Consider the following 13,001-nt stretch of genomic DNA (forward strand, 5'->3'; position numbering starts at 1 on the left):
CTCACACTCACTCTCACACAGACTCTTACACACTGTCACTCTGACACACTCACTCCCACACGCTAACACATACTCACTCTGCAATCTGGTAGAGAGAGAGAGAAATCTCAGATCAGAAACTCTGAACTCAATTTTGAAAGTGGTCATCATTTGTTGGGCTCTCCCTGTGCCCAGGTTGCCTGCAGAATTCACAAAATTAACGATAGTGTGGTCACTTTTAAAATGAATCCATTGACTGTAAAGTAATCTCGATTGCCCAGAATTAAAGTCCCTTAACTTGAAGCGGGTTTAATTCTGGAATGAAGCCTGTGTTTTAGGCCAAGACATAAATATGGAGGGTGAAATTAAATTCGCAGGAGGTCATTTGAATTCAGTTTGAATTCACTCACTCTCACTCACACACAGACTGACTCACTCATTCACACTAACTTACACACAATTACTCACTCACTCTTACACACTCTCTCACTCACACTCACTCACTCTTACACACTCTCTCACTCACACTCACTCACACATACTCAGACACTCACATCCTCACTCATACACTCACACGCTCACTCACTCTTACACATTCACACACACTCACTCTTACACATTCACACACACTCACTCATTCACACTAACTTACACACAATTACTCACTCACTCTTACACACTCTCTCACTCACACTCACTCACTCTTACACACTCTCTCACTCACACTCACTCACACATACTCAGGCACTCACTTCCTCACTCATACACTCACACGCTCACTCACTCTTACACATTCACACACTAACTCACTCTTACACGCTCAATCACTCTCTCTCAGACAGACACAATCATTCACACTCATTTACACACAATTACTCACTCACTCACGCTTACACACTCCTCTTACACTCACACTTACACAAACACTCACTCATTCTTACACACTGACTCACACACATGATTTGACACACTCACACTCACTCTTACATACTCACACCCTCACTCACACTCACTATTACTCACACATTCTTACATACGCACACACTCTTACACACACACTCACTCACTTTTACACATTAACTCACTCACTGTTGCACACTCACCCACACTTGCAATCACTCACACACACACTCCCACACTCACTCCCACAGACTCACACTCATTCACATTCACTCACACGCTCAGTCTTACACACTCAGTCACTCTTATACAAACACACTGTTCACACACTCACTCGTACTCACTCACTCTCACTCTTACACTCACACACACTCGTTCTCACTCTTACACTTACTCTATGACACACTCATTCACTGCTTTACACATTCACTCACAGAGTGAGGGAGGTGCACAGAGCGAGGGAGGCGCGCAGAGCGAGGGACGCAGCGAGAGAGAGAGGGACTCAGCGAGAGAGCCAGAGAGCGAGGGACACATCGAGAGCGAGGGACACATCGAGAGCGAGGGACACGGAGATCGAGGGACATGGCGAGAGCGAGGGACAGGGCGAGAGCGAGGGACACAGAGAGAGCGAGGGACACAGAGAGACCGAGGGACACAGAGAGTGCGAGGGACACAGAGAGAGCGAGGGACACAGAGTGCGAGGGACACAGAGAGAGCGAGGGACACAGAGAGAGCGAGGGACACAGAGAGAGCGAGGGACACAGAGAGAGCGAGGGACACAGAGAGAGCGAGGGACACAGAGAGAACGAGGGACACAGAGAGAGCGAGGACACAGAGAGAGCGAGGGTCACAGAGAGAGCGAGGGTCACAGAGAGAGCGAGGGACACAGAGAGAGCGAGGGACACAGAGAGAGCGAGGGACGCAGCGAGAGCGGGGGCACAGAGAGAGCGAGGGACACACAGAGCGCGAGGGACGCAGAGCACGAGGGACGCAGAGCACGAGGGACGCAGAGCGAGGGACGCAGAGAGCGAGGGACACACAGAGCGAGGGACACACAGAGCGAGGGACACACAGAGCGAGGGACACACAGAGCGAGGGACACACAGAGCGAGGGACACACAGAGCGAGGGACACACAGAGCGAGGGACACACAGAGCGAGGGACACACAGAGCGAGGGACACACAGAGCGAGGGACACACAGAGCGAGGGACACACAGAGCGAGGGACACACAGAGCGAGGGACACACAGAGCGAGGGACACACAGAGCGAGGGACACACAGAGCGAGGGACACACAGAGCGAGGGACACACAGAGCGAGGGACACACAGAGCGAGGGACACACAGAGCGAGGGACACACAGAGCGAGGGACACACAGAGCGAGGGACACACAGAGCGAGGGACACACAGAGCGAGGGACACACAGAGCGAGGGACACACAGAGCGAGGGACACACAGAGCGAGGGACACACAGAGCGAGGGACACACAGAGCGAGGGACACACAGAGCGAGGGACACACAGAGCGAGGGACACACAGAGCGAGGGACACACAGAGCGAGGGACACACAGAGCGAGGGACACACAGAGCGAGGGACACACAGAGCGAGGGACACACAGAGCGAGGGACACACAGAGCGAGGGACACACAGAGCGAGGGACACACAGAGCGAGGGACACACAGAGCGAGGGACACACAGAGCGAGGGACACACAGAGCGAGGGACACACAGAGCGAGGGACACACAGAGCGAGGGACACACAGAGCGAGGGACACACAGAGCGAGGGACACACAGAGCGAGGGACACACAGAGCGAGGGACACACAGAGCGAGGGACACACAGAGCGAGGGACACACAGAGCGAGGGACACAGAGCGAGGGACACAGAGCGAGGGACACAGAGCGAGGGACACAGAGAGAGGGACACAGAGAGAGGGATACAGAGAGAGGGACACAGAAAGAGGGACACAGAGAGCGAGGGACACAGAGAGCGAGGGACACAGAGAGCGAGGGACACAGAGCGAGGGACACAGTGAGAGAGAGTAGGACAGAGAGAGAGAGGGACGCAGCAAGCGAGCTAGAGAGAGACGGACACAGAGGGCGAGGGACACGGAGAGGGAGAGGGACACGGAGAGCGAGGGACACAGAGAGGGAGGGACACGGAGAGCGAGGGACACACAGAGCGAGGGACACGCAGAGCGAGTGAAACGCAGAGCGAGGGACACGCAGAGCGAGGGACAAAAGGGAGCAAGGGACAAAAGGGAGCAAGGGACAAAAGGGAGCGAGTGACAAAAGGGAGCGAGGGACACAGTGTGAGCGAGGGACACAGCGAGAGCGAGGGACACAGCGAGAGCGAGGGACACAGCGAGAGCGAGGGACACAGCGAGGGCGAGGGGCACAGCGAGAGCGAGGGGCACAGCGAGAGCGAGGGGCACAGCGAGAGCGAGGGGCACAGCGAGAGCGAGGGGCACAGCGAGAGCGAGGGACACAGCGAGAGCGAGGGACGCAGCGAGAGCGAGGGACACAGCGAGAGCGAGGGACACAGCGAGAGAGAGAGGGACACAGCGAGAGAGAGAGGGACACAGCGAGAGAGGGAGGGACATAGCGAGAGAGAGAGGGACACAGCGAGAGAGAGGGACACAGCGAGAGAGAGAGGGACACAGCGAGAGAGAGGGACACAGCGAGAGAGAGAGGGACACAGCGAGAGAGAGGGACACAGCGAGAGAGAGAGGGACACAGCGAGATGGAGAGGGACACAGCGAGAGAGAGAGGGACACAGCGAGAGAGAGAGGGACACAGCGAGAGAGAGAGGGACACAGCGAGAGAGAGAGCGACACAGCGAGAGAGACGGGGAGACAGCGAGAGAGAGAGGGACACAGCGAGAGAGAGGGACACAGCGAGAGAGAGAGAGGGACACAGCGAGAGAGAGAGGGACACAGCGAGAGAGAGAGGGTCACAGCGCGAGAGAGAGGGACACAGCGAGAGAGAGAGGGTCACAGCGAGAGAGAGAGGGACACAGCGAGAGAGAGAGGGACACAGCGAGAGAGAGAGGGACACAGCGAGAGAGAGAGGGACACAGCGAGAGAGGGGCGCAGCGAGAGAGAGAGGGACACAGCGAAAGATAGAGGGACGCAGCGAGAGAGCCAGAGAGCGAGGGACACATCGAGAGCGAGGGACACATCGAGAGCGAGGGACACGGAGATCGAGGGACACAGCGAGAGCGAGGGACACAGCGAGAGCCAGGAACACAGCGAGAGCGAGGAACACAGCGAGAGCGAGGGACACAGCGAGAGCGAGGGACACAGCGAGAGCGAGGGACACAGAGAGAGCGAGGGACACAGCGAGAGCGAGGGACACAGCGAGAGCGAGGGACACAGCGAGAGCGAGGGACACAGAGAGCGAGGGACACAGAGAGCGAGGGACACAGAGAGCGAGGGACACAGAGAGCGAGGGACACAGAGAGCGAGGGACGCACAGAGAGCGAGGGACGCACAGAGAGCGAGGGACGCAAAGAGAGCGAGGGACACAGCGAGCGAGGGACAGAGAGAGCGAGGGACAGAGAGAGCGAGGGTCAGTGAGAGCGAGGGACAGTGAGAGCGAGGGACAGAGAGAGCGAGGGACGGAGAGAGCGAGGGACACAGAGCGCGAGGGACACAGAGCGCGAGGGACAGAGAGAGCGAGGGACAGAGAGAGCGAGGGACGCACAGAGAGCGAGGGACACAGCGAGAGCGAGGGACACAGCGAGAGCGAGGGACACAGCGAGAGCGAGGGACACAGCGAGAGCGAGGGACACAGCGAGAGCGAGGGACACAGAGCGCGATGGACAGAGAGAGCGAGGGACGCACACAGAGCGAGGGACACAGCGAGAGCGAGGGACACAGCGAGAGCAAGGGACAAAGCGAGAGCGAGGGACACAGCGAGAGCGAGGGACACAGCGAGAGCGAGGGACACAGCGAGAGCGAGGGACACAGAGCGCGAGGGACAGAGAGAGCGAGGGACTCACAGAGAGCGAGGGACGCAAAGAGAGCGAGGTACGCACAGAGAGCGAGGGACGCACAGAGAGCGAGGGATGCACAGAGAGGGACACAGCATGAGAGAGAGGGACACAGCGAGAGAGAGAGGGACACAGCAAGAGAGAGAGAGGGACACAGCGAGAGAGAGAGGGACACAGCGAGAGAGAGAGAGACACAGCGAGAGAGACGGGGAGACAGCGAGAGAGAGAGGGACACTGCGAGAGAGAGAGGGACACAGCGAGAGAGAGAGGTACACAGCGAGAGAGAGAGGGACACAGCGAGAGAGAGAGGGACACAGCGAGAGAGAGGGACACACAGAGCGAGGGACACAGAGAGCGAGGGACAGAGAGAGGGAACGACGCAGCGAGAGAGAGGGACACAGCGAGAGAGAGAGGGACACAGCGAGAGAGAGAGGGTCACAGCGCGAGAGAGAGTCACACAGCGAGAGAGAGAGGGTCACAGCGAGAGAGAGAGAGGGACACAGCGAGAGAGAGAGAGGGACACAGCGAGAGAGGGACACAGCGAGAGAGGGGCGCAGCGAGAGAGGGGCGCAGCGAGAGAGAGAGGGACGCAGCGAGAGAGAGAGGGACGCAGCGAGAGAGCTAGAGAGCGAGGGACACAGCGAGAGAGAGGGACACAGCGAGAGCGAGGGACACAGAGAGCGAGGGACGCACAGAGAGCGAGGGACGCACAGAGAGCGAGGGACGCAAAGTGAGCGAGGGACACAGCGAGCGAGGGACAGAGAGAGCGAGGGACAGAGAGCCAGGGACAGTGAGAGCGAGGGACAGAGAGAGCGAGGGACAGAGAGAGCGAGGGACAGAGAGAGCGAGGGACACAGCGAGAGCGAGGGACGGAGAGAGCGAGGGACACAGAGAGAGCGAGGACACAGAGAGAGCGAGGGACACAGAGAGAGCGAGGGACACAGAGAGAGCGGGGGCACAGAGAGAGCGAGGGACGCAGAGCACGAGGGACGCAGAGCACGAGGGACGCAGAGCACGAGGGACGCAGAGCGAGGGACGCAGAGAGCGAGGGACACAGAGAGCGAGGGACACAGAGAGCGAGGGACACAGAGAGAGCGAGGGACACAGAGAGAGCGAGGGACACAGAGAGAGCGAGGGACGCAGCGAGAGCGGGGGCACAGAGAGCGCGAGGGACGCAGAGCGCGAGGGACGCAGAGCACGAGGGACGCAGAGCACGAGGGACGCAGAGCACGAGGGACGCAGAGAGCGAGGGACACAGAGAGCGAGGTACACAGAGCGAGGGACACAGAGAGCGAGGGACACAGAGAGCGAGGGACACAGAGAGCGAGGGACACAGAGTGAGGGACACACAGAGCGAGGGACACACAGAGCGAGGGACACACAGAGCGAGGGACACACAGAGCGAGGGACACACAGAGCGAGGGACACACAGAGCGAGGGACACACAGAGCGAGGGACACAGAGAGAGGGACACAGAGAGAGGGACACAGAGAGAGGGACACAGAGAGAGGGACACAGAGAGAGGGACACAGAGAGCGAGGTACACAGAGAGAGAGGGACACAGCGAGAGAGAGGGGGACACAGCGAGAGAGAGGGGGACACAGCGAGATAGAGGGGGACACAGCGAGATAGAGGGGGACACAGCGAGAGAGAGGGGGACACAGCGAGAGAGAGGGGGACACAGCGAGAGAGAGGGGGACACAGCGAGAGAGAGGGGGACACAGCGCGAGAGAGAGGGACACAGCGCTAGAGAGAGGGACACAGCGCTAGAGAGAGGGACACAGCGCTAGAGAGAGGGACACAGCGCGAAGAGAGGGACACAGCGCGAAGAGAGGGACACAGCGCAAGAGAGAGGGACACAGCGCTAGAGAGAGGGACACAGCGCTAGAGAGAGGGACACAGCGCTAGAGAGAGGGACACAGCGCTAGAGAGAGGGACACAGCGCGAGAGAGAGGGACACAGCGCGAGAGAGAGGGACACAGCGCGAGAGAGAGGGACACAGCACGAGAGAGAGGGACACAGCACGAGAGAGAGGGACACAGCGCGAGAGAGAGGGACACAGCGAGAGAGACAGTGAGAGGGGGACACGGAGAGGGACCCAGAGAGAGTGACACAGATAGAAAGAGGTACGCAGTGAAAGAGAGGGATAGAGTGAGATAAAAGGACACAGAGAGAGACAGGGACACAGAGGGAGAGAGGGATACAGAGAGGGACAGAGAGAGGCGGGCACACAGAGAGAGTGACGGACACACACAGAGAAAGAGGTACACAGCGGGTCAGGATGTGAGGGTTAGGGGACATGAGGGTGTGATGGTGTGAGGGTGCCAGGACGTGAGGCAGTCAAGACATTGGGGTTATCAAACTGACCGTTTTCATTGAATCCAAATTGTTTCATTATAAATTCTAATCTCAGGAATTGACTTCAGAGGATTTCAGTGAAAAATCCCATTGAACCTCCTTGTCTAATAAAATGATGTTGTTGCCGGTGACCGTGTATTGATTCAGGAATAAACTTTACATCTCACAGTGAGGAAAAAATCAAATTGAATCCAAATTTATAGAGCAGCTCATTGAAGAAATCTGTCTGTGAACAACATGTAAAATATGAAGTGAAACTTTGCAATGAGCTTTGTTTTTGTGGCCAGGAATCTTCTCTTAAAATGGAGGCAGAAATGAAGTTGTGTTTAACGCACATTCTGTGATTTCTTGCTGGTTTTTGCTCATTCTATGGAAAGCCTTCCTAAGGCGACAGACGAATGGTCATTCCAAACATTTCAGAAATTCAGAGGGAAACAAATGTTAAACCAAAGACAGAAATAATGACAGGACATTGCTGAATCTCTTGTTGACTGCTGAATTAACATAACCATAGACAGGACAAGTGTCTTCCTTAGCAGACACAGGAACCACACCGAGGGGGACATTCCTGACAGAACGTCGGGGGTGGGGTCTGCACACAGGTCACTGAGGAGTTCTCAGTCCAAACTGTTTCCAATCATTTCCAATACTATTTTAAATTAGGATTCAATCCTATCGGAGGGGAGTGAGTGAGTGAGGTATGGCAGATGCAGTATAACGTGGATAAATGTGAGGTTATCCACTTGGGTAGAAAAAAATAACAAAGTCCCTGTCTAATAATTAATTTAATCCAATTTTTTCAGGCCTGCTCAGCGAACAACACTGGTGTGGGGAAGGCCAAGGTTTGGCTGAAGTCACATTCTGTGTGTGTGGGTCTGAGCAGCAAGGAGATCAGTATCTCTTGTCAGTCATTTACATGTCAATAGAGAGCTGTCCTCTGAGACACACATTCCACACATGGCAGAGACTAGGGGTGGAGTCTGCTCACAGCTCACTGAGGATATATCTGTGTCTGAGGGACTTCAGTTCACAAACCAAAAACCCACTACACTGAAAACATTACCCCTCTGCTTCAGTGTGTGTGTGTGTGTCGCTGGGTGTGTCAATCTGTCTGTTTTGAGCTGTGCATTTTGGGTGTTGACATGTTACTGATTGACTCGAGATTGGAAATGTTGGACTCCTGTTGTGCTGTTTTGTATATATTATTAAAATGTCCCTGTTATTACCTTTATAATCAATTTTATCTCCTTTTTTTCTCCAGAGGCATTTTTATTTGGAAAACTGGAAGGAGGTTAGGAATCCAGTGAGGAGGACGAGGGAGTGTGAATTCTTCCCGAGGGAGCGCTGGCTGAGGCCTGTTCCGCAGGCTTCACCCGGGTTATTACCCTGACTGAGGTTTAATTTTAATATTGGAGGGATCAAAGAGAGGGAGGGAGGGAGACATAAATATGTATAAGAGGGATAGAGAGACAGCGAGAAATACAAGAGAAGGGGATTTTCACAGTAACTTCATTGCAGTATTAATGTAAGCCTAATTGTGACAATAAAAAGATTTTGAGTATTAATTGTCTCTCAATCGTTTTTAACCTCTGGTTGAAAGCTGTGACTTATTTGTATTTGGATGTTGCTGAGGGGTTGTAAAACTGAAAAGGGCACCCTGGGCTCTCGCTGTATTAAATAGTTTCAATCTTTTCCTGTGGTTCAGTAAATTTTCTCCCCCTTTTCCCCAGGAATTTGAATTTTGAAGACTGCAATGCGACAGGAATCTTTGGACAAGGGATGTTCTCCAGAGGACAAGTGGATGGACTGAGGCCGACTCCACAGGCCGCACTCATGTGAGTTGTCTCTTTATTGCCGCCCCGGCCTTGCACTTAGACACAAACACATTAAACCTTTGGTGGGCGGCAAAGAGTAAAATACAAATCTGGAATATGAAGCTGTCTAATTTTGTTCCAAAATAACAGGGGTTATATTAATTCTGAGCGTCCCAGGGGTGGGGGTGGGGGTGGGGGGTGCGGTGGGGGGGGGACATTTCACTGTTTCAGCCACTCTGCAATCTGGTAGAGAGAGAGAGAGAGAGAAATCTCAGATCAGAAACTCTGAACTCAATTTTGAACGTGGTCATCATTTGTTGGGCTCTCCCTGTGCCCAGGTTGCCTGCAGAATTCACAAAATTAACGATAGTGGGGTCACTTTTAAAATGAATCCATTGACTGTAAAGTAATCTCGATTGCCTGGAATTGAAGTCCCTTAACTTGAAGCGGGTATAATTCTGGAATGAAGCCTGTGTTTTTGGCCAACTATCAGGGTGAAATTAAATTCGCAGGAGGTCATTTGAATTCAGTTTCCTGTGGTTGTGAATGCTGGATTCCTGTGTGTGACCCTGTCTCTCTCTCTTTCTCCTTGCCAACTATTAGAATGATAGAGAGAGAGAGAGAGAAGTACAGAAAGAGTGTGGGGCTTGGGGGGGTAATGGAGATTAGAGAGAGGGAGAGGAGAAAGACAGAGGGTGGAGGGAGAGGGAGGTCGTGAAAAAGAGAGGCTTTCTCTCCCTTTCTGTCTTCTTTCCATACTTGCCTCTCTCTCTCTCTCTCTGTCTCCCCAGCTTTCTGCCGCTATCTGTCCATTTCTCTCCAGCTTTTTAGTGTCTCTTTAAACCGTTAATCTCAGAAAACCACCCCACAAACTGCAACGGGGAGTCTCATCACATCTTTCTGGGGAGACCCTGATTAGGGAAATAAATAGAAATAAATGCTGGGAAGGTGATGAGGGATAACGAGGGAGACAGAAATATGAATGAGAGGGATAGAGACCGAATGAGATAGCGAGAGAGAGAGAAAGAGAAACACAAGGGAAGCGGGAACTGTCTCTCAATCTTTTTTATTCTGTGGTTTATAACTGAGATTATTGTAGGTGGATGTTGCTGAGAGTGTGTGTAACTGAGAGGGGGAATCTTGGCCTCTTGCTGTGCGACAAGTTTAAACATTTTCCTGCGTTTTAGTTAATTTCCTCCCTCTTTTCCCCAGGAATTTGAACTTTGAAGACTGCTATGCGACCAGGAATCTTTGGACAAAGGCTATTCTCCAGAGGACAAGTGGATGGACTGAGGCCTACTCCACAGGCTGCGCTCACGTGAGTTGTCTCTTTATTGCTGCCCCGGCCTTGCACTTAGACACAAACACATTAAACCTTTGGTGGGTGACAAAGAGTAAAATACAAATCTGGAATATGAAGCTGTCTAATTTTGTTCCAAAATAACAGGGGTTATATTAATTCTGAGCATCCCGGGTATGTGTGGTGGGAGGGGGGGGGGGGGGGGGGGGGATTTCACTGTCTCAGCCACTCTCTGCAACCTGGTAGCAAATGTGAACGACACTCAACACTGCCGACTGCACCTTCTGGGATCTTTCTGTGCGCCAATGGATTTCATTTTAAAAAGGTTTTTCTTCGTTTTCAGAGGCTGTTTTACTCTTTCAGAAACTGAAGGGACTTCTCCAGGGATGTTCCAATCCACACATGACACGGCAGTGGGGGTGGGGTTGTTAGGTGCAGTGGGGAATGGGGCTCCCAGCAGGAGTGAGGGGGGAGGGGTGGGGGGAGGAAGGACAGTGTCCCATCTGGTTACGTCCAGATTGCTGCTGCTGTGGGATCTTGCTGTTCACTCACAGGCCTGTGGCCTTTGCCCGCGCAGCAACAGTGACCACAACTCTTAAAATAAAATAGCTCTCTCCCAGTGTTTGCGTGGGTTTCGTCCCCACAACCCAAAGATGTGCAGGCTAGGTGGATTGGCCACGTGAAATTCTCCCTTAATTGGAAAAAATGAATTAGGTACTGTAAATTTATAAAAATAAATAAATAAATAAAGAGTACCTACTTCTTTAAACAAACAATGAAATAGCTCACGGACTGCAAAGTGGGTTCGAAGGTCTCGAATTTTAAAGTCTTAAACTTGAGGGATTGGGAACGAGGGAGTTAATGAACCCTTTCTGCATGCACTGACGGGATATTCAGCCATGATCTCATTGCTGCTGAGAGAGAAATCCACCATCAGAAACTCTGAACTCAATTTGGAAAGTGTCACCATTTTTGGGATCTCCCCGTGCACAAGTTGCCTGCAGAATTCCTGAAATGAACCAACAGTGGGGTCACTTTAATAGTGAATCCATCGACTGTAAAGTAATCTCGGATTATAGTCCCTTAACTTGAAGCGGGTATAATTCTGGAATAAAACCTGTGTTTTAGGCCGAGACTTAAATGTGAGGGTGAAATGAAATTGACAGGGGGCCATTTGAATTCAGTTTGCTGTGGTCGTGATTGTTGGATTCCTGTGTGTGACCCTCTCTCTCTCTCTCTTCTTCCCAACAACTGTGATGAGAGAGAGAGGACAGAAAGAGTGGGGGGGTGGGGGGCAGGGGTGGGGGAGGGGGGTAAGAGGGAGATGTGAGAGAGCGAGGTTGGAGGGAGAGGGAGATAGTGAAAAAGAGAGGCTTTCTCTCCCTTTCTGCCTTTCCATTCTTGCCTCTCTCTCTGTCTCTGTCTTTCCCAGCGTTCTGCCACTATCTGTCCATCTCTCCAGCTTTTTAGTGTCTCTTTAAACCTTTCATCAATGAAACCTTCCCACAAACTGCAATGGGGAGTCTCATCACTTCTTTCTGGGGAGAAAGCAGAAATAAATGCTGGGAGGGTGATTGTAAAAAGTCTCCTGACGGACCAGGTGTGGTGTTGGGTGTTCTAACACACAGAAGAGCCAACACAGTTGCATATGGTACAACACTTGTTTATTTAAACTTGCTATTTACAACTTGGTCTTTGCACTCTGCACGTGGGGGGCTCCCTGCTTGTGGTGTTTCAACAGCTCTTTCATGCTTCCTTCTCCCCAGACCTACTGACCTCCAGGTGTCGTGCTCGTGCTTTTTATGTGGTTGGTGTTCTTGTCTGTGATTGGTTGTGGTGTTGTGTACTCTGATTTGCCTGTTAGTGTGTCCATCATGATGTGTGTGTTTGAATATCATGACATCCCCCCTTTTTACAAAGATATGTGCCTACGTGGTAATAAATATGATCGTGACGTGAGTGCATCTAAGAGTGTGTGTGTGTCGTGTGCAGCATGTGTCTATGACGGAACTATGTACATGGGGCGATGTCGAGTGCGTCACATGAATCCAGTTGTACCATAACATAACAGAAATGCGAACGAGAGAAGAAGAAAAAAAATTTTGAACAGTTGTCCAGTCAGACGACATCTGGAACGATAAACAACAACAGGTTATCATGTAAAATTGTCCAACTTATTAAACATATGAACTGTATTATAAGTCCATTCTAATGGGTTTGCGACGAATTCGGGTTGACCGCCTTAAGGGTGGATCAAGAACCACCGGCTGCTGTGCAGGCATGGCCATGGGTGGCGATGGAAAGGGCGTGATGTGCGGCAGCTCCACAAAGTCATCCTCGGAAGCCTGTTGAGGATCTGGCGTGTTGTGTGGCTGTGAACGTGGAAGTCGGCGAAGGGCGCGCCGATTGCGGCGACGCACGGAACCATCCGGCATGCGAACCAGGAACGAGCGGGGAGCCACTTGTCGGAGGACTTCGGCCGGTGCTGACCAGCCACCATACGGTTGATGGACGCGTACTTTGTCTCCGGAGGACAGGGGGGGCAGGTCCGTCGCTCGTGTGTCGTACCGACCTTTCTGGCGATCACGCTGCAGTTGCATGTCCCGAAGAACCGCCTCATGGTCTGTTGTCGGTGCCAGGACGGAAGGTACCGTCGT

The 13,001-nt window shown here is 53.0% G+C and overlaps 1 protein-coding gene across 1 annotated transcript in view; it reads left to right on the forward strand.

Moving 5' to 3' along the window:
• Positions 1-13,001, forward strand: part of LOC140410235 (NACHT, LRR and PYD domains-containing protein 3-like) — a 437,830-nt gene that overhangs the window by 196,656 nt on the left and 228,173 nt on the right. The window contains exons 5-6 of the mRNA XM_072498189.1: positions 8,961-9,065; positions 10,257-10,362. Coding sequence (XP_072354290.1) covers positions 8,961-9,065; positions 10,257-10,362 — 211 coding nt within the window. The remainder of the gene's footprint in view (positions 1-8,960; positions 9,066-10,256; positions 10,363-13,001) is intronic.

The sequence above is a fragment of the Scyliorhinus torazame genome, chromosome 4, assembly GCF_047496885.1.
Source record: "Scyliorhinus torazame isolate Kashiwa2021f chromosome 4, sScyTor2.1, whole genome shotgun sequence".
In the NCBI taxonomy this organism is placed as follows: Eukaryota; Metazoa; Chordata; class Chondrichthyes; order Carcharhiniformes; family Scyliorhinidae; genus Scyliorhinus; species Scyliorhinus torazame.